The sequence below is a fragment of the Urocampus carinirostris genome, chromosome 11 (genome assembly GCF_059441175.1).
Source record: "Urocampus carinirostris isolate Australia breed hairy pipefish chromosome 11, RoL_Ucar_1.0, whole genome shotgun sequence".
NCBI lineage: Eukaryota > Metazoa > Chordata > Actinopteri > Syngnathiformes > Syngnathidae > Urocampus > Urocampus carinirostris.
The window spans coordinates 9,460,576-9,486,753 of record NC_142359.1 but is presented as its reverse complement, the minus strand read 5'-3'; the positions used below and the strand labels follow the sequence as shown (position 1 = coordinate 9,486,753).

General features: G+C 39.1%; 1 protein-coding gene across 2 annotated transcripts in view; it reads right to left on the bottom strand.

The window, feature by feature from the left end:
• Positions 1-26,178, bottom strand: part of plcb3 (phospholipase C, beta 3 (phosphatidylinositol-specific)) — a 76,953-nt gene that overhangs the window by 35,120 nt on the left and 15,655 nt on the right. For both annotated transcript variants that reach the window (XM_088348749.1, XM_088348750.1), the window contains exon 2: positions 19,232-19,318. In XM_088348749.1, coding sequence (XP_088204875.1) covers positions 19,232-19,318 — 87 coding nt within the window. The remainder of the gene's footprint in view (positions 1-19,231; positions 19,319-26,178) is intronic.

The window sequence follows — 26,178 nt, the reverse complement described above, 5'->3', positions numbered from 1 at the left end:
ATAAAAAAATAAAAAATGTATGTCAGTCCCCTGCCCACTGCCCGATGATTACTGGGATGGGCTCCAGCACCCCCGCGACCCTACTGAGGATAAGCGGTGTAGCTAATGAGATGAGATGAGATTTGAATATATAGTTTCGGTAGATCTGTAAATATTTAAACATATGTTTGCTGTGTTGTTTCAAAGAAAATGTGTTGCACAATCAGGGTTGGGTAGGGTTACTTTAACTTGATTACTTTCAATTACTTTTGGATTACTCCAATACCAAATATGCTAATAAAAGACAAAATAAACTAAATATGAATAAAATTACTAAATTTTGGGCAGGCTTGGGGAGTAACGGAACACATGGAACGGCAAAAAATGATGTTGGCAAGCTGTTTGGATTTATTTTCATTTTGTTTCTGTCGCATTTTATGTTAGTTTTGCTGGAGATCAAAGAGATCAAAGCCAGGAGAGAAAGCTAACCACGTGTTGTGAGTCATGATTTTATTCATATTTAGTTTCTTTTGTCTTTTATTAGCATATTTGGTATTGGAGTAATCCAAAAGTAATTGAAAGTAATCAAGTTAAAGTAACCCTACCCAACCCTGTTCACGATTTACCTCTTTTACATAAAAAGTTTTGTTTTTTTCCTATCTTTTTATTTTTATTTTTTGGGGGATATTTTGAGTTTCTTGGGTTAAAAGTTGCTCAATTTAAAAAAGTTTAAGTTATTCAAAAGTTAAATGTGGACCCGTGGTCTCCAACGTGGTACTCGGGGGCTCTAGGTGGTCGCCTATGACCACCCAAGTAGCCCGGGGACTGGTTCTGAAATGATATCATCAGTCATTGTGAATTTATATGGAATTTGATTTCTAACTGGCGTGATATTTAGTGGTTGACAGAGCCTATATTAACATAATATAATTACAACGTGGTAAAAACATAACAACATAGTAATGACATGTTATTAAAGCACTGGGTATCCAAATTGTAGCCCTTTCTGTAGTTTAACTTCAAAAAGGTTGGTGACCCCTGCTGTAGAGTTAAAAAATAAATGCCGGTATAATTGAATTGTATATTATTTTCGATTACTATATCGTTATATGCATAATGTTACACCAATCAAAGCAGGCATGACAAACATAGGGCCTGTACCCTATATTTCTGAGTTAGTCCAAAAAAGAAGCGAGTCTCCAGGTAAATTCTATCCAAAGTTATGATTTCTTAAATAAAAGCTAATGAAATGCCTTCTCGGGCTGTTTGAGGGCAGTGTTGGGTTTGCATAGTGTTGCGAGTTGGTTCAGGTGTAAAATTAAATTCACTCAATTGTTAAAATAAGTGTGGGGCGGGATGAGGAAAATCCGTGGGTTGACGTTAATTTGCTGGACCGCCTCAACACAGAAAGTCTGGTTCCAGCCCAAGAGCCAGACTGAGTTTGACATCTCCGGATTAAAGGAACATCCAAAAACCTGTCTTTCCTTTTCATATTTTTACCTTGCTTTTTTTTCTTCTCATTTTTTTCTCTTTTTTCCCCCCTTTGTTTTCTTTTATTTCATTTTTCCTTTTAGTCTCTATTCCTCTTTTTGTTCCTTTTTCTATTGATTGTGTGCATAATGTTACATAACAGTTGGTACTATATGGATCAATGCAACAAAAACAATCTGTAGAGCCGTATAGAGCCGGTGATTTAGTAAGATCACTGTTGATCAAGATGGTGTGCATGTTTGAGTGGGTGGGTTAGCGAAGCGACTTTCAAAGAAAAGAGGAACAACAGAAGAGTTTCGTGCACACTGCTGTTCACCCGGGCGCTGGTAGGGGGCGCGCTTGCCGAGAAGGTCGGCCAGTTCTGCGAGTGCATTCCTGAAATATTCCGGCCTTGTGCTCAGCTGGCCTGCATGTCTCACTGTGCAATATTGAGCTGCAGCTCCATTCGACTGACAGTGGTGTGCCTCGATGGAACCCAACAGTTATAATGTTTCACTGTATGGCAGTCACATGTGAGGAAAATAGTCAAAACAAAACTCGAAAAATGCACTGGAACGGTAAGCTTTAAAATCAAATAGTGGTCCCTTGCTATGTTAGGGTTCACTACTTCAAGATTTAATCAAATTGCCACTGCAACTAACGACTATTTTAACTCATTCAGTGCCATAACGCAGGGTTTTTCAACCGTTCTTGAACCAAGGTACACTTTTATTAATAAAAAAGTTCTGAGGCAGACCGTCTGTCGAAAATGTTTGAAAATATTTCACTGTACTACCTCATAAGCAGATAATTGGTATATAAAACGAAGAAAATAACACTTAAAATAAAAAATAATTATATGCTTTATGTTTTCATTTTCACAGTGCAATCTTAAACCGCTTTGTTAAACAAATTAAGTTATTAAATGTACTGTGCTACCTCATGAACAGATTATTAGTATATAAAAAGTATATAAAAATCTACTGCCACCTACTGATATGGAAGACTATTACAGTTCCTCGTCTGAAGATAGCAAAAATACTGAATAATGGCCTGATTTTTTGGGAAAAATAAAATTGGGCAAATTCCAGCGGCACACTAGACAGGGTCTCACGGCACAGTAGTGTGCCCCTGCACACTGGTTAAAAAACACTGCCATAACGTATAAATACATTTTTAGAAGTGCCTAACTGTGAAAAATGTTTTTGTTTTGTTTTTTAAAGGCTTATAAAAGGTTTCACGCAGCTCATCAGTAAATATCAAGCCTCTAGGAATGATTTCAGTATGATAAATCACACGAAATTCCCATTTTCACAATTCATACAAAAAAAAAAAAACGAAATGCTTTTAAATAATTAAATAACAGGGTTCGTACACGTTTATCATGGCCAAATTCAAGCACTTTAAGGCCAGTTTTTCAATTTTTCCAGTACATACAAAGGAAGAAATCCAATGGTGATCAAAAGAATGTTTTTTTTTGTTGACTTCGATGACTAAAACAAAGTTGTCTATCTTGCTGCTAGCACATACTTTGTGCTATTTTGAGCTGTTCCGATACTGTTGTTCTTCTGCATCAACAATGCACGCGCAGCTTCAAAATGTCACAATTGTTTACAAACACAGAAAGCCTTTGGGTAATAATTGAGTTCAATATGGAAGACAAAAAACTAAATACTGTATGCAAAAAAAGTATTTAAAAAAATGTGTCGAATTTTGACTCATTTTGATGATGTTCATTGTTCCGAAGCAGAGTGCATTTAATCTTTCAATCTTAGAGACTGCTGATCTATTAATTTTATTTCATTTTGTAGTTTTAAGAGGAACTGTGTCTAAATTGGGTAAAATACAATTGTAAATATTTCGGGTTTTTTGCATCTCATTATTTAAAGCACTTAAGTGAAATGAAATGAAATGATCTGCATTTATACAGCGCTTTTCAAGTCAAGACTTCCCAAAGCGCTTTACAGTGTGCTTTACATTTTCCATTAGCGTCCGTGCAGCCATGTAAGGCGCTAACCTGCTTATTGGGGGTATTAGGGGTTCAGTGTCTTACCCAAGGACACTTCGACATGTAACACGGAGGAGCCGGGATTCGAACTGCGATCTCTTGATCCCAAGACGAGCGCTCTACCTCCTCCAGGATTTTTGTTGTTGTTTTTTTTACTTTAAATCAGTTCAGTGTTTAAAACACTACAATGGTTTTGTATTTTGCCATTTTTTGTAGAACTAGATATTTTATTTAACATTTTGTGTGTTTTTAGGGATCCCCAGCAAAACATGTGAAATTAATAATTATTAGAATTTGGTGTATAATATTTTATTTTGATTGATAATTTAAAAAGTAGATTGAAAAACAAATTTGGGAGCCGAAAGAGCCAGCTCTTCTCAGTGAGCCAAGCCAAAAGTGCCAGATTTCTAAATAGAGCTGTCCCCTTAATGACAAGCCACCAGAACAGGTGTGCCGGCGTCATTTTTTACGCACTTCACAAATATATCTGTATTCATTTATTGCATGGTCTGTAGAGTCAGACTGCCCAGAAACATGGTAAAGGCAACCATTTCAAGCATTTTCCTGACCTTGGAAACACAACATTACGATTTAAACAATTGCTAGGATTTCAATCACACGTACCAACACTTTTTTTTCTATGTGGCTTAAATACATTTTCACCCATGATTTAAAATATCCTGAAAAAATAACATTAGATAGGCAGGAACTCGTGTTGGTTATGGCCCTGTAGAATTGCGACAAATACATTCCTTGCCTGCCTGTGCTAAAGCTAGTCACAGGGTTCGTGAGCCAATTTTCCAATTTCTCCAGTATCATTATGAGAAAAAATCCGGAGCAACAAATGAATCTGTTTTTTACATAAGTCATTTTTATTCTTGTGTGTGCATAAGTCAAGATGTATGATTTTTAGATCTTAAGTCAATCGGAAATAAATTTGTTTTTGAGACAAACAGGGTTGGGTAGGGTTACTTTAACTTGATTACTTCCAATTACTTTTGGAATACTCCAATACCAAATATGCTAATACAAGACAAAATAAACTAAATATGAATAAAATTATGACCCACAACACGTGGTAAGCTTTCTCTCCTGGCTTTGATCTTTTTGATCTACGGCAAAACTAACATAAAATGCGACAAACAAAATGAAAATAAATCCAGCTTGCCAACATCATTTTTTCCGGTTCATGTATTCCATTACTCCCCAAGCATGCACAAAATTTAGTAATTTTATTCATATTTAATTTCTTTTGTCTTTTATTAGCATATTTGGTATTGGAGTAATCCAAAAGTAATTGAAAGTAATCAAGTTAAAGTAACCCTACCAAACACTGGAGACAAATCTCTTCACATATACCTGTAGGTGTTGGGTAAAAATGACAGTAATATGTAGCTTACATTTTCAGCTGCAGGAAGTACTTCCCATTACAATTTACCACAAGGAAACGCTACCTTTATTTTTTGCATGCAACATAATAAACGTCATGTTTATTTGTATAGCCCTTCATCACAAGGAGTCTCAAAGGGCATTTCTAAAAGGAGTTTAGAAATGTCCACCATCTTTCGCTGGCAGCCAGGTTGGTTACCATAGTAGTGAAAAACACCCAAATAAGCCGACTTGGCACTTTTGGTTCTATTAACTATTAGCTTTTTCTTTTTCATCGGATATGTCCATAATTGCCGAGTCGTTAGCGCGTCTGGGGCACAGTTCTGAGGTCATGGGATCAAATCCAGCTACCCGCCTTCCTGTGCGGAGTTTGCATGTTCTCCCCGTGCTTGCATGGGTTTCCTCCGGGCACTTCGGTTTATTCCCACATTCCAAAAACATGCATTTCAGGCTAATTGGGCAGTCCAAATTGTCCCTAGGTGTGGATGAGCGAGTGAGTTGTCTGTCTCTGTGTGCCCTGTGACTGGCTGGCAACCGGTTCAGGGTGTCCCCTGCCCGGAGGTAGCCGAGATGGGCTCCAACACCCCCGCGACCCTACTGAAGATAAGCGTTGCAGATAATGGATGGATGGAGGTCCCTAATTGATACTTGCACTAATATACATTACACAACGCACTGTTCAGGTGTGGAATATACCTGTTCTCTTGAGAACGACCGGCAAGGGGCGATGAAGCTTCATAAGACAACGGAGTACAAACAAATGCCAGCTGCTGTTAATCATGAGGGAAGAAGAAATGCAATGGCAAAGCCAAGCCACAAGAGAGCAGAGTCGGCGTCATTTAAAACCAGACGTGTCGAGAAACAAGCACTTCACCCAAAATTCAAGCACTTTTCTATCCATAAAAACACTACATTAAAATGTAAGCATTTTCAAGGATTTCAAGAACCTGTACGAACCCTGAAGTAATTGCACAGTCCAGAATCTTTTTTTAGCAGGCAAAAGTTAGTGAAGGTCTATCTTTTGATAAGGCTGTCGGACACGTTGACCCACAATTCACAATCTGCACTCCTCATATGAAATATTAAAGGCCAAGAAAACAATCATGGTAGCAGCACACCTTTTCCTGTGCCGCGCCCCAACAAGCGCCTTATTGAAGATCAACTCTCCAAACGTGACCTATGGCTTCCGGGTTCAAATGTCGTGCTTTTAGAAACCGATCCCCCCCCCTCTTTCCCCAGACCTATGACCTTTAACAAGCGCTGTAATTGTTCCCTTCTAACAAAGAGTAAAAATCAAGTCTAAAACAAGATTTTGGCCTCAGTTTGCGGCATAGTTTTGCCGTCTGCTGGGCGTAATAAAAATGACTTCTTATTCCCACCGACTAACTTTAGACAAATAAATGGATGGGGAATTGTGAGGGTGGAGAATCACACATTTTCTAATCTACTCATAAGGACTAATAATAATTTGGGGCCCCCAATTGTTCCCTCCCACTTTTTCTTAAATATTTGTGATAATCGAAAAATATATGGTTTCTGGAACACAGAACTGGAAGGTAAATGCAATTTTCCCTAACGCCTACATGATGGCGGCAAAGTACCATGCAAAGTAAAGTGTATTGTTTCCTTAATCCACACAGTTGTGCAATAAAACCGCAAGATTATTTTTTAAAAGAATAAATTTGAGTATGGTACTTTTATTTTTCAAACTAATATTTTAGTCAGTAAATTGGAGTTTTTCTTGAGTAGTAAATAAAAATAAAGGTTTTCACTTCAGGAATTGGGACGTCTTTTGGAACGTAACCACTGCGAAAAACAATTCATGTGTATATATATATATATATATATATATATATATATATATATATATATGGTTGTCTGATTGTGTGCCTGTCCATGCCAGAAAAAGGGAGAGGTGTCTAGAAATGACCACCATTTTACACAGGCAGCCAGGTTGGCTACCCTAGCTGTGACAAATACCCAAAGAAGCTGCTTTTTCCTTACTTTTTTTGTACTAATTTTCATTGATTTTTTTTTTTTCGTGTTTGTCCTTTTATTCCTTTTTTTGCGTTATGGCACTGAATGAAAATTTCAGCTCGAAATGTATCATTTCACAAAAAGTTGTTTTCTAAAATGTTTTCCTAGAAACAAGTATTTTGAAGAAACTTAGCAATGTTCAACTGTTGTTTAGCAAACAATGGTCAAATTAAAAGCTAGAAACAAATATTTTTTTCGAATAAAACATGCGGGTTCTAGCTTTCTTTGCATAGTACTATAGATATAGTAATAATTTTCTGTAGGCCTTCAAATAGGAGTCAAAAGGGTAAACGTTTGCTGGCAATGGCTTTTTCCATTTTAGAGAAATGTATGTGTGTATTTAGAGTATGTTTTTTTACCACAACGAAGTGCTACATATTACACACTGTCCCTATACTTTTCACGTATGATCAATTATAGAGCATCCAAAATTTGCACGATTTTTTGTTACCTCACAATAAGAACCTAAACACGATCATTGACTTCAGATTTTAAACCTAGGAAATTATCATTGTTTGCATTCAATTGGTTTCATCATCATTTCAACTTTGTGACGGAATTACAAAGTGGACCATAAGAAAACAAGAAGCCATTCCCAATATTTATTAAGTGTCACTTTGAAAGCCTGCTTAATAATTTCACAATTTAGCAGAAAAAAAATTAAAGTGCATGCAAAAAAAAAAAAAAAAATGAAACTGAACAAGTAAACTATTAAAATGACACAAACTGTAAAGGGAAATAAAGTAATATTAACATGGGCGGGGAGAAAATACCTGTGACACAGAATCCACAGAGACAAAAAACAACAACAAAACAATCCTTGGGCGAAAATGTCGTTTACACATGTAACGTTCAAAACGGGTTTTCCCACAGTCTTTCAAAGACTAAATAAGCTTCGATTATGAGCTCATTAGCCGTTAATAGCTCTGGCTCCAAAACACACGGTGTTCATTTTGATCAGAAGTCAATCATTTCCCGTAAAGCCTAACTCTGGTCTCACTTCAAATTCTGGCACTGTTACACTACAATTCTTTTGAGGTTATTTGTTTGTTTTGTCCTAAAGGAATGAACCCTCGCTAACTCAGTTAACGCATCATTGTTTCGCTACTTCACGGATTTGCATAGTGCATGGTGTTCGGCTTCCTGATCCATACCAATCAGTTGGCCCTCAACTTCAAAAAGGCTGATGACCCTTGGTATTGCTTATTTTTTATTAATTGTGGATGTATTTAATTTGTATATCATGTTCTACCAGCTGGTGGCTTGGGGGTATGGCGCCCGCCCCGAGACTGGGAGGTTGTGGTTCAAGCCTCGGCCGAGTCATACCTAAGACTTAAACATTGGTACCCGTTGCCTCCCTGCTTGGCATTCAGCATTTAGGGGTTGGAATTGGGGGGTTTGATCATCTAATGACTCCCAACACCTCAGTTGGGTTGAGCGAGGGGGCTGGGAATCCCCTCCTCTGAATCAATCTCCCCAAAAGAGTCAGAAATGACTCTAGCCACCTCCCACAAGGGGGATATGACTGTGGTATACACTATATATATATATATATATATATATATATATATTACTAGTCGTTCTAGTTGTCATAGTCTTTGTCAAAGTCATTGTTGAGGTTTTTCCAGTTGTCGTAGCTGTAGTAGTTGTCGTCAATGTCGGTCTAGTTGTCGCCGTAGCCGCCCCAGTTGTCTTCAATGTCGGTCCGGTGGTCGTCAATGTCGGTCCGGTGGTCGTCAATGTCGGTCGTCAATGTCGGTCTGGTGGTCGTCAATGTCGGTCTAGTTGTCGTCAATGTCGGTCTAGTTGTCGTCGTAGCCGCCCCAGTTGTCGTCGTCGTAGCTGTAGCCGCCCCAGTCGTTGTCGTCGTCGTAGCCACCCCAGTTGTCGTCGTCGTAGCTGTAGCCACCTCAGTCGTTGTCGTCGTCGTAGCCACCCAAGTTGTTGTCGTCGTAGCCATTCTAGTCGTTGTCGTTCTAGTTGTCGTTGTCATAGTCAGTCTAGTTGTCATCATAGTCGTACTAGTTGTCGTTGTAGTCATTTTAGTTGTCATCCTAGTTGTCCTATATCTCCATCTAGTTGTCGTAGGTAGTAGTTGTCCTTCTCGTTATCCCGAGTAGTTGAACCACACAATTCATACATATTTAGTGGTCAAATACGACAGTGTCCCGTTTTAATCAAGGTCATTAACCATAAGCGCTAACTGAAGTTCCACTTGAAGTTCAACGTTTGTGTGCGGATTGTGTGCACCAGCAGATAATCGCAATGTGGAAGCGAGGAGGAAGTCGTCACATTATCAAATGGCACCCTCGACTTCCTCAAAACCCACAAGGTGCGCGCGCGTGTGCGTCTAAACCTTTTGTTCCAAGTTGATCCCTTGTGAGTTACAGTTGAGCTACTTGTAGCTGCCAACAATTGTGTCTCCAACCATCCATCTGGCTTATATTACATACACACACACACACACACACACACACACAGACAATCTTATGGGCTTATGCTGATAAAAACAGACACTAATTGGGCCATAATTTTGGAATAGACTTTGAGCATTGGTTCAAAGTTCCGGACGGTTACACAAAACAGTCTAATTAAAGTAAGGAGAATTGAAGTTTGTCAAGACTAAAGACAGATTATGTCTTGGGTGAATATAATACTTGTGACAGGACGTCAAGTATTGTTTGGACACAGAAGTGCCCTATTAAAAATTCCTTGTCAGTTTTGTTTATTCAACCACTCAAGCTATGCAATATAATTTCCGTTTAGGGAGGCAAAACCAGTTCAGTAAGAAATAGATTGATCTTTAAAGGGACACTGTTTATTATTTGACACCTGTCGCTGTCTTTTGTAGTGGAACTGATAAACGAGTGCTACAAAGCAAAAGGAAGAATACAAACTTTGGAGACTCAAAGTGACCAAACTACATAATTTGTCTTCTCATGTTTTGCCAAGACTTTCATAACGTTTGTGATTTTGCATATGGGCATATGGCAGACGATCATGTCAGCTCCTTCTCTGAGACTTAGGTAATGTAAAAGGTCTGCATTTATATAGCACTTTTAAAGACCAGCAAAAGCGCTTTACAATGTGCTTCACACTTATCCACTCACACACACACACTCACACACCGATAGCAGCGCCAGCCATGGGAGGCTCTTACCTGCTTATCGGGGGCATTGGGGGTCCAGTATCTTGCCCACAGACCCTTCGACATTTAATTCGGAGGAGCCGGGAATCGGACCTCTCGGTCCCAAGACGAGAGCTCTACCTCCTAAAGCTACAAATCTCTCAGCCTACGAATATTTAAAATAATGCGTGTCTATGTGATAGTTCATGTATTTGAAGTTGTTAATCAAATCCAAAAAAATAAAGTAAAACATAATTCTGCCAAAATTAACTATTTCTAGACCACTATGGCTACATAATACACAATGTCCCTTTAATTAGAATAGGTAATGAAGTGGATGGAGTTTTTATACAAGTCCTTTAGTGAAAACAGAATATTACTACCATTGTAAAAAAAATATTTGAGTAGCGAGATTAGCCAATATCAGAAAATGGGCGTAAATAATTCAGGGTAATATTTTGCACTACAAGGTATGTTGTAATAATAACAAACAGAGTTTGTGTTCGAAAAATATTGATCAAAATCAAGAAATCTAGAAAGTTCAGCCTGAAACTTGCGATATAAGGAAAGTTATAGTTTTTCTTTAATATTTAAAGGTAGGGCACGTCTTTTTAAGTGTCCTTAAAAAGCTGAAAGGTAACTATTTTCTCTATCAGGGATGTGTTAACGATTTATCTGCTTTTATTACTACTCATAGAGCTTTTCAGGACAGAACACATTAGGTGTGGAGGAATGGGGCTGGGCGAGTGCTGTAAAATGACGTCACGCTCGCCCTTACCATTTATTTCCATTTGTAACAGAGCAAGAAAATGGTGAAAGTCAGAAAAGGCCTGCTTCAAGTTAAGTCGAAACGCTAACCCTGACCCCAAGAAATATAAAAAACAAAGTGTTTATTCGAGTGCGTCTAAGAAATGCAGTTACTTGCACAGAGACTGCAATGATGACGGCTTCTTCATGTCACCATTAAAAAAACAGAAAATCTCCCGCAGAAAATGTGTAGATCTGAGGATTTAGAGAACTTCTAATCACAAAGTTACTAAGTAATTATTAAAACCATTGGCAATTAATGTGGAAATCAACGATTTGTCGATAAACAGATTATTTGTTGCACACTTAGTTCAGTTAAATGCTTTTAGTGTCAAAGGCTCACACACTTGAAATTGTACGCTGTATGAGTCTAAACCATCAATTTGGCTCCATTATAAGCTAAATGGTCTGTGGTGAGGTTATTCGGTCCCTGGGGCTGCCCCCTAAGGTGCTGCTGACATGTCCATTAGACTTTGTGGGAGGGACGGGGAGAGGAATACATAACATCGGACGAAAAAAATTACCCTCATCGTATATGCCGTTTGTGCAACTTCCTGCCCACTTTCCCACGGCCGCGCAGAGACCCAGCAAGATTAGTAGTGTTGTTTCAAGGAATCGTGGAAGGGGAAACGATCCAAAGAGGGAGCATATGTGCAATTGAGGTGGGAAGAAGGAAGGAAATAAATATGTGAAAGCAAAGCTTATAGAGTGACGGAGGGGCAAGAAGTGCTAGCAAATGTCACGTCGAGTGTGTGTGGGTGAGGACTTCCAGCAGTCATTGGAGAAAGGGAGGTACTCGGTCATCAAGCACACTATAATTCAGTCAGTTTTTGCAGAACCAAAGTTTTAGTACCAATGTACACTAATAAACATGCAAATACTGTAAATACATGCCTCTCACACACACAAATACGTACAGTATTGTAAGTAGTTAACAGTCTATAAATATTTTAATTATCTACGCACAGTGGAACCTCGCTTTTCGAACGCCTCTAAGTTCGAACAAATCGGAGTACGACCAAAAATTTCGAGAAATTCTTGCTTCGCTGTTCGGTCAAGAAATCGGAGTTCGAACGCCGGTAATGCGTGAGTGCGTAGGCTAGGGTGCGATGCTGAGCGGCGTACGGGTGTAGATGGCTCTTTTCGTGACTAACTGTTATCGCGTGCGGACGTGCTTTGTTTTGCTTTAGCTTTTAATATGGGTGTACTAAGTGTTTTAGCCCCTAATCATGCCTCCGAAGAAAGTCAGTGCAAGCAGCAAAGTTGCTACAGGTGAAAAAAGAAAAGTAGTGCGTACAACTATTGCATTTAAGAAAGAAATAATAGCAAAATATGAAAGAGGTGTGCGAGTGTCTGATCTTGCTAGGGAATACCCCACCGTCCACCTGCGCCTTCTGCTGACCACCACAAAGGTAAGAAATCCTATTCATAATTCTTTTCTTTATCCGTTTTTTTTATTTTTACATGTTCGTGTTAGCGTAATCTTTCGTACGAAAGATTACGCTAACGCGAACGTACGATTAGCCTGGGTTAGCTTTAGTTTACGTTAAACATTCAAGGTAAACATTCAGGGTGTTGGAACGGATTAAAACAATTTATATTATTTTTAATGGGAAAAATGATTTCGGTGATCGAACAAATCGGTTTTCGAACAGGGTTCTGGAACGTATTATGGTCGAGAACCGAGGTTCCACTGTATATGTTTTTTAAATGAATGTATTAAAAAAAAAAATCTTAAATAATGTATACAGTTTGAATAGACACAATTGGAATTGCAGTTTTTGCGAAGGAAGGATAGGAAAGGAGAGCCAGTGAAGATGCCCAAAAGATCCATGAAGATGAGAATGCAGAACATTCACAGGAAATATCAAAAACGCGATGGTAATAAAGTATTACGTGCCAAATTTGACTAAGAGATTTGTGCACCCTTACATTCTATGATATATACTGTGTGTGTAACGCATAATGTACAATTGGAATACCAACAAAAGTTTAGAAACAGAATCGAGTTTTTTTTCTCCTTTATGATACATTCCCCTACCAAAAAATTCCCACAGTGATTGCATATTAGAGAGAGAAAGAGAAAGAGAAATTGAGAAAAAGAGAAAAAGAGAGAGAAAGAGGGGGGAGAGAGAAGGAGAGAGAGAGAAAGAGAGAGAGAAAGGTAGATACATACACACTTGTCTCATCTCATCTCATTAGCTGCACCGCTTATCCTCAGTAGGGTCCCGGGGGTGCTGGAGCCCATCCCAGCAATCATCGGGCAGTGAGCAGGAGACACCCTGAACTGGTTGCCAGCCAGTTGCAGGGCACACAGAGACAGACAACTCGCTCATTCACACCCAGGGACAATTTGGACCAGCCAATCCACCTGAAATGCATGTCTTTGGAATGTGGGAGGAAACCGGAGTGCCCGGAGGAAACCCACGCAAGCACGGGGAGAACATACAAACTCCGCACAGGAAGTCCGCTAACCACTGCGCCGCCGTGCTGCCCATACACACTTGTATACTTTTATAATTCATTTATACAGGCACACATTTTTTTTAAACTTTAAATAATATTTTAATAGAAGATGACCTTAAAATACAAAAAGGACTCAGAAAATGTGAATATTGAGATAAACTTGTTTATTTTCAGTAATGCAATTTAAAAAAATATAAACCAATGGCATACATTCTGGATTCATTAAAAATTAACTGAATATTGCAAGACTTTTATTATTTCAATATTGCTTAATATGTCTTTAAAATTACAAGGTATCCTTTTTATGATATTTTTGGTTTTAGTTTTCGCTAAAATCGGCGATACTAAAATAGGTCTCTATAGAGAAGGGGTGTCAATCTTATTTTAACTCAGGATAGAACAAATATTCTTTCGGGGGCCAGACTAGTCGATTGAGGAGAAAGAAAAAAAGAGAAAGAAATAAAAGAAAGAGGGAGAGAAAAAGTGTGGGACGAGGCAAGAGAGAAGGAGAGAGAGAGCGAGAAAGAAAAATGCAAGAATGTGTGAAAGAAGAGATAAAATTAGAAATAGTGAGAGAGGGGGAAGAAGAGAGACAGAAAGAAGAGAAAAGAGAAATTGAAAGAGAAAGAGGAGAGAAAAGAGGAGAGAAAGAGAGAAGGGTAGAAAGAGAGAAGGAGAAAGCAAGAGAGAGAAAGAGAAGGAAGATTGAGCAAAAAAGGTAAAAAGACACAGAGGGAGAAAGACAAAGAGAAAAAGAGAGAGAGAGAGAGAGAGAGAGAAAGAGAAGGAAGATAGAGCAAAAAAGGTAAAAAGACACAGAGGGAGAAAGACAAAGAGAAAAAAAGAGACAGACAGACAGAGAGACAGACAGAGAGACAGACAGAGAAAGAGAAAGAGAAAGAGAAAGAGAAATACAACGACAGCGTCTTTGTGAGAGGCACCTGGCTTTGCCTGCAGCCCGTTTTTCTCTTGCGCTTCCCTCAGCGTTGTCTCACAGGGCAGATTCAATCCCTTCGCGGGCCTAATCCGGGCCCACGGGCTGCCTGTTTGACACCCCTGCTATAGAGGATCCAGTATTGGTTGTCACAAAGCAGAATAAGGCTTTTTTTAATCATTGGCTGATAAGATTATTCTGTTTTCATTTTTTTGAGTTTTTCCTTGCCCTCATGTAGGTTTTAGATCGGGGGATGGTGTAATAATAGTCTGTTGTTTGCAATAATCTGTGGTCTGTGCAGCCCTTTGAGACTCTTTGTGATAAAGGGCTATACTAATAAACATGACTTGACTTGTTTTTAATATTGGACTAACGCAAAGGAGGTTTCATTGAATATCAGTTCCTTATTTTGACTCGCTGATGTTCATGGTTTTGACTATTACATCATTGTCGCTATCAGCCAGTCATGTTGCTGATTTTTGTTTCCACACCTTTAAGGACTGATCTGTTTTTTGTTACCTTGAATATTTAGCTAAAAGAGAGGGCAGCACGGCGGCGCAGTGGTTAGCGCATGTCCGGCACAGTTCATGTCTTGGGAACCTCCTGCGTGGGTTCAAATCCAGCTCCAGACTTCCTGTGCGGAGTTTGTATGTTCTCCCCGTGCTTGCGTGGGTTTCCTCCGCACTCCGGTTTCCTCCCACATTCCAAAAACATGCATTTCAGGTGAATTGGCCGGTCTAAATTGTCCTTAGGTGTGAATGAGCGAGTGAGTTGTCTGTCCCCGTGTGCACTGCGATTGGCTGGCAACCAGTTCAGGGTGTCCCTTGCCCACTGCCCGATGATTGCTGGGATGGGCTCCAGCACCCCCGCGAACCTACTGAGGATAAGCGGTGTAGCTAATGAGATGAGATGAGATGAGTGGGCTCATAGGAGGGCTTTTGGAAGGGATAGAAATCTATCATCTAAAAGCCCTTCTCATGGTCCTCCTTGCAAGTTCAAAATCCATGAATGTCTTCTCGCCTTATTTTGAGTGTTTACTAAAGAATTCACATAGCATTTGCAAAAATATGTTTTCAATAGCATGGCGGAGAATGGCTTAACGGCAAAAAATGTGCATAGCTTAAATGTGACACGTCCCAAAAAAGAGGGGGAGACATAGTGTCAAGCATGTGACAAGACCAGCCTGTACTGTACAGAGCATGATGTAAGTGAGTCCAGCTGTCGTACTTTTAAATATTTTGAATTCAAAGCCCGCTCAAAGCTACCAGAGCCGGTAGGACATAAATTACCAGTTCAGCTATAAAGGTTCGAGTCAAAGAAGTTTAGATAGTGGATGTTTAAAAAGGAAGAAAGGAAAGAAACAGATCGTACACAACGGCACTTTTTAAGGATCTGAGGGATGATTGATGGACTAAAGAATCTTGAAATAGTCACAGAAAAGCGGTGACTAAATTCCTCCGAGTGCGACTCTTAAAATCTTTCTCGGAGATCGTTTGCCAACTTCCTTGTACGCGCCATGTCTCCTTGTGAAGTTTTCACCCGGAAAGGGAAAAAAGAAACCGTGTTGTGATCTCTGATCGGTAATTGCTGGTGTTCAAAGTCATAGCTCATGGGATCTTCTTTAAAAGCCATCTGTTCCAACAACGTGAACCCACAACGGTCCTTCAAAGAAAGATCTGCTTGATTTAAAGTGAAAAAAAAAAAACGTCGTTTGAATATTTTAGGTCCCGCTATTCCCAGAATATCCTCTTCTCATCCGTGTAAACGCGTTCTCATTAATAAGAGAAAGACGCACATCTGTGCTGCTGCGTCCTCTTTTCTGATTCTCCACTGTGCCCACAAGTTCTCCTCTGGGGCCACGGAACCAAATTAAAGGCCGGAATGTATCTAAAATATCAGGCTGGAATTTCTAAAGTGAAACGTGGCAGAGAGGCAACAAAGATGCATTGTATGGGATCCGTCCTCCTTGGTCTATTCATTCATTTAAATATTGCATATGTGTGAAAAAAAACAAATAACTTTTAATCTTCAGAACCAATCGACTGCGATTTATTGTTAAGACAATGAAGATGTCAAAAAACAATTCCTGCAGATAATTTACAACTTGATTACACCCTGATTGGCTGTTGGACTCTTTTTAAACTCCCATCTTCCTGAAAGAACTTGTCAGAGCGTCTCCGAACCTATGCTCCCAGCTAGGCAAGCTCTTGTGACTCTCCGACTCTATCACGCCCTGTTTTCTGTCTGATTCCCGTTGCCGACCTCTTTTCTGGACCCATTTATTTTTTTGCTCCTCCACCCCGGCCATCGACCTGTTTTTATCGCTGTCAACAACTACCTTCGCTCGACACAGATCGTGTTCCTGCTATCTGCTACCCGTGACCGACGATCATCGGATCGTGGATGCAAGTCCTGTTTTCCTTCTAAATAAAGACTGAGTAAAACAAACGCAATTGGGTCCCGTCTCCGTTCCTGGTCCGTGACAGTTGTATAAGACAACATTATAAAAGACTCCTCTCACCCTAGCTACCACCTCGCTGTTGCCCTCTGATAGACTCCATAGGACTCCTAAAACAAAGACTAAAAGGCTAGGAAACTGTTTTTTCCCAAGGGGCATCACCACACTAAACAAGAGAGCAAGACTGAAACGTAAACATCTTGACAGTTGTTTTGAAAATTGGGTTTTCAGATCTTATTTTTCGACTTTTTAGGTATTTGTTGCTGCAAAACTTAATTGTACTACTTTTCATTACTCTATTTTTACAATACACTATTTTACATTGCACAATTTCAACAAAATTTTTACAACTGAGGCCAAACTCCAAGCAAAACTTGTATTTTTTTACCTTAGCTTTAATCTAGCTATTCATTAGTATAGAGCTTTACATTATCATGTATTTTATTAAATAATCAAGCTTCAAATAAGGAAATAAACCAAAAGCATTATATGATAAAATAATTTATACATAATGCAAACTTGATTTTATTTGGTCTCTATTTTTTTATTCAATTATTACTTTCTCAATTTGATCATTTGAATTTCTTGGAATTTAAGTTCAGGCGTCAACAGCGTGGTGCCTCCAGGTACCAGGTAGACCCCTTAGAACACCAGAGTAGCCAATGGAACAGGTCTGACTATAGAATAGAATAGAATAGAATAGAATAGAATAGAATAGAATATACCTTTATTGTCATTGTTACAAAATGGGTTAACATATTGTGACAACGAAATTGGGCATGACACTCACACATAGCTCACCAGTCAAAAGTTATTGTGATTTTATAAGAAGTGGGATTTCTAACTGGTATGATAAATCATTGACACAATCCAGTCTTTAAATACACAATGAATTATTTTTAAAACTAGACTATAATTTATATTTGTAGATCACTATGCTCTTATACAAGGCAGATGTTTCAGTAGATAAATGAGCCCATTTCAACCGTACTTCTATTTCTCAACTTAAAAAAGTTTGATAACCCCTGGTTTTGTTTATTCTAATTTTTATTTTTTATTTTTTTTTATTTGTATATTTTATTTCTTATTTCATCATTAAGTGGGCGGCATTCAGTAGCCTAGATGGTAAGGCGCCCGCTTTGAGACTGGGAGGTCGGTGGTTCGCGCCCCGGCCGAGTCATTCCTAAGACTTAAAAGTGGTCGGCGGCGCCCTCTGTTGGCTGCGGCTGCATCGGCTCGCTACAACGGGTCAGGTGCAATTGACATTTCGTTCTGTGTACATTGTTACACAGAATGACAATACAAGGAAATTATTATTATTATTATTATTATTATTATTAGCTCAGGAGGTAGAGCCCTCGTCTTGGGATCAAGAGATCGCAGGTTCGATTCCTGGCTCCTCTGTGTTGTATGTCGAATTGTCTTTGGGCAAGACACTGAATCCCTAATGCCCCCAATAAGCAGGTCGGCGCCTTGCATGGCTGCTATTGGTGTGTGAGTGTGTGCGTGAATGGGTAAGTGTGAAGCACATTGTAAAGCGCTTTGGGAGGTCTTCATTGACTTGAAAAGCGCTATATAAATGCAGACCATTTACCATTACCATTTAGGTGAATAATAATAATAATATATTACCATCTAATTATCATTTAAGTTATTGTTGTAGTCGTCACTCTAGTTGCTGCCCTATTTGTTTTTGTTGTCGTATAGACTGTACTGTATTATTATTTTGTTGGAAAAAAAAAAACAGCAATGCTTTGCTCAGCACGTTTGGCTTTATTGAGTTAGGCAACGTGGACCAAGTAGTGCAGTTTGTTTTGGCAACAAATAAAAAGTGGTGACAAAACACATTCAACAGCACCAAGCTAGCTCGCGCTTTTCACCTTGCAATTTGCATGTCCAAATTCCAAACTTTGTCATCCCGCTGACATCCTCACCTCTATCGTTAAATAAATCTTTGCAGAATAGTGTCACGGTTTCACCACCGGCGATGGAAAGCATACTGTCTTGGAACACTTCGATCTTCATTTTCCTCATGTTGAGGTTTTTGAGTTTTTCCTCGCCCTCATGTTGGTTCCAGATCAGGGGATGGTTGAATAATTGTCTGAAATAATAGTCTGTGCAATAACCTGTGCAGCCCTTTGAGACTTTTTGTGATTAAGGGCTATACAACTAAAAATGACTTGACTTGGATCCGGAACAAGAGAACATGTGTTTCGCCTAGAATGACGTGTGTACCGAGGGCCTTTATTTCCTGGTGACAGATTGATAATGGGATAAATGTCCCAAAGATGGCACCGCAAAGTCTTCCTTTTCTCTCAGCCCACATCCTGCTATCATGTTGCATGTAGCAATCGGCTAATAACGACTGCTAAATGCATCCGACGTCAGATCTAATATGGTCGCGATAATGGCTGGAAGCAACAGAGGACAGGAAGCGCAATGATAGACTGAAAATGATGACTAGCGCATCAAGGTGGGAAACGGGAGAGACGAAGACAGGGACACATTGATTGGCAAGACCCTTTCCATGTTAGCGTGGCACATTGTTTTGCTCACCATGTTGGCGCCTCCCGTCCAGTAGAGGAAGAAGCCATCTGGGTCCACTTTTAGGGTCACCAAGGTGGGGGGCCCACTGCTGGGCTCCTAGGAATGGGACAGAGTTTATTAGAGGTGAACATGAGGTGCACCCCCTGAAAATAATATTTTTTCATATATATTTCACACCTAAAGCACATGAAATTAGGACTACAGTAAGACCTTCAGTGTACACAGGTACATACTAATGCAATCCTTTAATATCTGCCGCTTACCAAACCCGCAATAGATTGTATGCAATGGGAATCGAACCCAAATAGTCGTGGCAAGAGTGCCGCCACTTTACCATTAGACCACCAATGATACAAATGACATACGGGGGGGCTTATACCACTATCACACTATTTTTAGTCATAGTGCCAAAACACTGATTAGCATAGTGCATTCTGGTGTAACAGTCTCCGCTCTTTCACCTGTGCATCAATAACCTATGGATTTAATTTGTATGCGTAAGTAAAAGAGCTTGTATTTCATATAATACTTTGTTGGCTTTGTTTTCTCCATTCTCTAACATTTGTTTATGAATAAGTAGATAGACTGTTTAACCCAGTGTTTTTCAACCAGTGTGCCGGGGCAAACTAGTGTGCCGCTGGAATCAGGCCATTATTCAGTATTATTGCCGTCTTCAGACGAGGAACTGTAATAGTCATCCATATCAGTAGGTGGCAGTACATTATTATATACTAATTATCTACTCATGAGGTAGCACAGTACATTTAATAATGTAATTTAAGATTGCACTGTAAAAAATAAAAACTAATACAGCACATCATTCTTTTTTATTTTAAGTATTATTTTCTTCTTTTTATATGCTAATTATCTGCTTATGAGGTAGTACAGTGAAATATTTGACATAACTTTTCAAACATTTTCGACGGACGGTGTGCCTCGAAACTTTTTTGTAAAGAAAAGTGTACCATGGTTCAAAAAGGGTTGAAAAACACTGGTGTAACCTATCAGAATGCACTATGTATATCAGTGTTTCTTGCACCGTAAAGATAGCCTGATACTGAGAATTTGTCTAATGCTGTATGATAAGTTTTTGTGCCAATGGTGGTCTAGTGGTTAAGTGTTGGCACTCTCACCGCCACTACTCGGATTTGATTCCTGGTGCGTACAATGTTTTGCAATTTAGATCAGTGATGCTTGGCGATTTAATCAATCATTGCATATCAATTGCTCCGATAGTGTGACATATTGTCAAACCATGTTTGGCATTTACAATCGTATCAGCCGTATTCTGCTGTATATGAGGCGCACCAGATGACAAGGCGCACCTTCATTTCTGGAAAAAGTGTGGTGTTTAAGTGCGCGTTGTACAGAAAATATAGGAATACAAAATCAACAAATGAACAAAAACAAAAAAATAAAGTGTACTCATGCCCTTTCTGAGCTTTATAGTTAATGTACGCCACTATTTTCAGGAGAGGCCTCATTTAAATATGTGTGCAACAAGAAACCTGTCAAGCTGAAAAGCGCCCAGACGTCAGAGGTGCTTATTTCCATGTGCAACAATAATCTCATAATAGTGCGACAGTATGTCATTAATGACCATTAAGTCATTCGCACACGCCCCCATCTCCACACTTTCATTACAGCCAGGAATCTCAGCGGAGGGATGTTGCGAAACAGGGCGACAGAGGAACTGACATCACGAGTCTCACAAGCATCATCAGCGGAGTCTGCCCGACAGTTCGAGTCTCTAATATGCGCTACTTAAGCCAAATCTGTTTCCTGTTAGCACCGTTTAGCACAGCATCGCTTTCATGTGTAAAAAATAATCGAAAAGTCAAATGATCCCCTGAAATGAATACAAAATATTCCCATTTTACATGAAAGCAACAATATTTTAATTATTGCCAGCCGTAGAAAATGATTACTCTTTAAATATCATTGGACAATAACAAATACAAAATTTGAGATTCATTTTTTTCACATGACGGCAACAATATCAAAGATGGTGTTGAGATGGCAATCTTGCTCACTTGTTCTCGAAAAGCAAATCAGGGAACTAAATGTCCAAAAGACAAAGCTGTGATCTTAGGTGTTGACCTGAACATAGGAAATACCTTGAGTTTGGGTTCGAGGCATGGCTGGCATAGGACACAATATAAAAAAAAAAAGGAAAATATTTCAAATGTAGAGACAGAAGACATATGAAAGTTCAATGCACAGTTATCTTAGCCTCTAGCGTGGTCAAATATGTAATTGCACAACATCTAGTCAAGTCATTTCAAGTCATTTTTATTTGTATAGCCCTTAAGCACAAAGAGTCTCAAAGGGCTGGATAGGCTATTGCACAGACTATTACTTCAGACTATTATTACACCATCCCCTGATCTGGAACCAACATGAGGGCAGGGAAAAACTAAAAAACCTCAACATGAGGAAAATGAAGAAACCTTGAGTTGGGACCGCACATGTGGTATCCCCTTTCAGGATTACCAGACAGCAAAGGATGTCGCAATTACAAATAACACAGAGATATTGTCCACAAAAAGTATAGGTTATTCATATGCTATAGAGTAGAAGTGTGTTTTAAGCTTAGATATAAACATTTCCACTGAGGTTGCAGATCGGATCTCAGGGGGAAGAGCATTCCACAGCACCGGTGCCCGGATGGAGAACGCTCTCGAACCTAAACTTGTTGAAAACAAAAGTTTTCATCTCTAATTCTATAAAAAGTGCCCACCATTACTGTTAAATAAGCTAGTGTCATTGACGCTTCGCCTAGCACTAGCAACTATTTACGCTTAAGGTGTGAAATTTGAAAATGTTTAAAGTTCAAGCTCTCCTACAGTGGCTAGCATTAGCGACTAGCGACATTAAGTAGGAGCGAGGGTGGTAAAAGATAGCATTGGTGGAGCTTGAGATCTATTAAGTTGGCATTAACTCTTATCTACTTTTTTTAAAAACCAGGCGGAGTCGACCTGTGCAGAAGAATTTCTGTTCTACACGTTAATGCTTCCTCCGGATGCTAAGAAACCACAAGTTTATAGAAATTATTAGGCACAAATATATGGCAGTATTAACTGGTTAATAACATAGACAAACTGGAGTGGTTTCAAAACCAGACATGCATAATCATTGCATTAAACACTAACAATTGTAAATGTCCGATTAATGTAGCGTGTCAATCCAAAATTTTATATATATCAGTATTTAAAATGAAGAGTCAATTATATTCACGTGAAGTCAGGTTATATTGTATAACCCTTAATCACAAAAAGACTCAAAGAACATAAATACAAAAATACAACATCTTATAAACTATTCAGTTTTCAATCCCCATTCTAGTTGATAAACAGAAAAATTCGATTTATCGTGACCAAATATGAGACTCGCTTAACAGTAAAACTGATTAACCTCCATTTGCAAGAATTCTCCGTGTCCCACATAGCAAGAATCTTTAAACCCGTGACCTAAATTTACCGGTACTCGACACAAGGCTGCGACCTTGTGTCAGTCAATGGTTCATTCTTTTTTGGTCAAAAATGTCCACACAAACACAGTCCAACATCGCCCAACAGGAATGCCATAGATAAGATCACGTGACCAAAAAACAGCATCTTGCTTTGTTACTTGGGGACCAGCTCACAATTCAGTTCCAGAGAAGGTCACTCAAGACAAGTGCCGTATTTTCCTGATATCCTGTAGTTCTTTGTACGTAGGCGACGGCTCTTTAATTGGAGATACTCGCTAACCAGCACACTGTGAAAATCATAGTACTGACTTTCTTGTTTGTGAATAGGACTTTTGCCACATATTTCTCCCCACTAATTGATTGCTGGGGCCACATTTCTGGCGTTGACCTTCTGACATGGTAGCTTATTACCTGGCCGTAATGATCAACCCCCAACAGCTAATGACCACCCTTCGGCTTCTCCTCTCAGGATGTTTGATGCTATTTTTTGCTCAGCCTCAGACATGTGGAAGTACCGTAAATTCCGGACTATAAGCCGCTACTTTTTTCACAAACGTTCAACCCTGCGGCTTATTCAGTGATGCGGCCAATTTATGTAATTTCTCTAACGGCCGCCAGCGGCGCTTGAGTACAAAAGGTAAGAGTTAGACCAGTGGAACATATGCGCCGAAGAAGACTGCAACTTCTTGGCTTGTGCACAAATTAAATTAGCGTTAACATACCCTCATCATGCAAAATGCAAAAAGAAAGGCACATCAAAAAATCCACCATCACCAACGGGTTCCGAAAAGCCGGTCTGCTGCGTGACGGAGAGGAGGGCACAGAATCAGGAGTGGATGGGAGCGTGGGACGACGTCTATATGACAAAGTTTCTTTCCGACACTGTGGAAGACCACTTTGATGGCTTCAGTTCTAAGGACGAAGATGAGGACGGTTTACCGTGATTTTTACAAGTACGGTATGTTTTTTTAACAGACCCGTTTACTGTGTTGCGAGCGTGTTGCTACCATTAACTGCCCTGTCAGGCACCGTTTGGGATGAAAGTTATATTACTATTATTAAAGCTTTGAAAACTCTCTTGGTGTACCGTCTTTCTTTGTAAATTTGTGTAACCATGTATAATATATATTTGCAACTGTATATTTTTGTAATGTATATATTTTAGAGACTTATTCTGATATGTTTTGAACGGGCGAATCAAAAAGAAGGGGCGAAAACAACGGGGGCTGACGGGAAGTGGAGTAAAGTTGAGACGTGTTTGTGGACGAAGTGGACAATAGTGGATATATATTTTTCCCACCCTTACCTTTGGAAATATACACTTTTTTCCTTGAATTACTTTCAACGGGACCCGGACTCTGCAGGTCTGCATCAAACCTTAAGTACCGGTATCATTTTCTGTTCATTTTGCCGGCTGTGAATTTTGGACTGTGTACTTTAATGAAGGACATACAGTTTCAATCGCGGGACTTAAAGTCGGGTTTGGGTTAATTTTGTGTTACACTTTATAATGTGGGCGCATGCGGCTTACATACAGGTGCGGCTTGTGTAAGTACAAAATCGGTTTTCCTCTTAAAATGTGGTGCGTGCGGCTAAAAATCAGGTGCGCTCTATAGTCCGGAATTTAGGATATTTGTATGTCAATTTGATTATGATGTCATTTTAAAATTCGTCAATCTGACCATTTGCTGAATCGAGAGTAGAAAATTAAGAGTTGGATTTGAATTACTGAAAACTGCTGCTGATTATCAAACAACAGTTACTTACTAGTTAATTGTGGCAGTCAGTGAACATGGTAGCCGGTTTTATAAGACCTGATAACTTTCATTTAATACAGATTTATTATTGGTTATTTTTGCCTATATAACTCGCACAGCATTTTTGTCATTGATAAAATGTTATTTAAGTAAATGGAAATCAGTGGGGCTTATATTTAAAGAATCGCTAACATTGTAATCGTCCAAGCTGACTGATAAAAAAACAAATTTCATTTTTTGGACTTATCATCCAGCCCTACTCTTAAACATTCACTCACACAAAGTACCGATACCATTAGTCAGTTTGATTGAGGCTGAGGCAAACGATTATTCAATGAGTCGCTTGATCAGTTGATGCACTCATTGATTATTATTAAAACAAAAAATGCCAATTTAGCATTTAAATACACAAATCCAGGTGAATGGTTCACCTCTTAATGGAGGGGTGTCCAACTGTTTTTAGTTCAGGGCCTCAAACACTTTCACAGGGTTCGACTAGTAAATTAATGGGATAAAAAGTGTGCCTCAGCTGGAGGTCTGGGGGTCTTTTTGGAGGCTCACAATTGTCTTGTATTGTATTGTATTTCAAGGATTTAAGATGTATTAACTACTGGGGTTCGATGTCCTTGTTATTTTTTTTACTTCAGTAAAATCTAATTTTTGGTAGCTTTTGTAAGAAGGCAAAATAACAATTTAATTCATTTCTACTCCTGTTTATTTATGTCGGGGAAACTCAGGCAGACTGGAAAGAGACAAAAGTAGCATACAAATACTTGTTCAAATGAATAATTGAAAAGTCATTCTACTTTTTATTATTTTATGAAAATGTTCACCTGAATTGAGGAACTTTGTTGATAGATAACATATATTTTATTCTATAAAATATATGTTATCTATCAACAAAGAGCTAAATCTTCATTAAAATTCTGCAAAGCCACTCAGGTGCTCCTTTTTTTAATTTTGTAATTTTCATATTGCCTGAAACAGTGTGTCTGTGAATTTTATATAAGGTAAAATGACATGGGGGGTGGGTGTCTTCAATGTTCTCTGGTTGATTAATGGTAGTCAGCAAATACAGCTACAGTGGGTGCTTTGCGAGTGGCGCCTGGCTTTGGCGACATATCTAAAAATCCGAGACATTTCAGTTCATTTTTCCCTTGTGCTTTTCTCAGCATTGGCTTTCAGGCTACCAGTTTGACATGTATACCCTAATGTGTCCCCAAAACTGTATTTATTTATTTTTCTACTTAATTGTTAATTACGGTAATTATTTTTTGATTTTTTTTTTTTTCAAAGTAGAAAAATGATGTCTGAAAGAAATCTATGCGTTTAAAGGATACGTTTACCAAAATTTGACCAATGAGGTTTTGCTCTGATGGCAAAATGCTGATTCTTAATAATATATGTTGCATCAGGAGTAAAGGTGATGGGATGTCAACCACAACTGCATGCAAAGTGTGAGAGCATGCCTGACCTTCCTACAATTCCCCCAGCAACACCCCCCCCATACAACCCTTGTTTCTCACCCTTGTGTGACTGTGTTGAGAGTGTTCCTCAAATTGGTGTCAAAACGCGCCTGCCTCTCAAGTACGAATGAATCAGTCTCTCTTTTCCGGCCATATTTTGTGTGAAAGCAAAGAGTTGCAGTTATAATCAGACGCTTCAGGGTTACATGGAAGAAGGAGGTTACAATCGCACTGAAGGTTGAAAACGTGGACGTCAAAGGG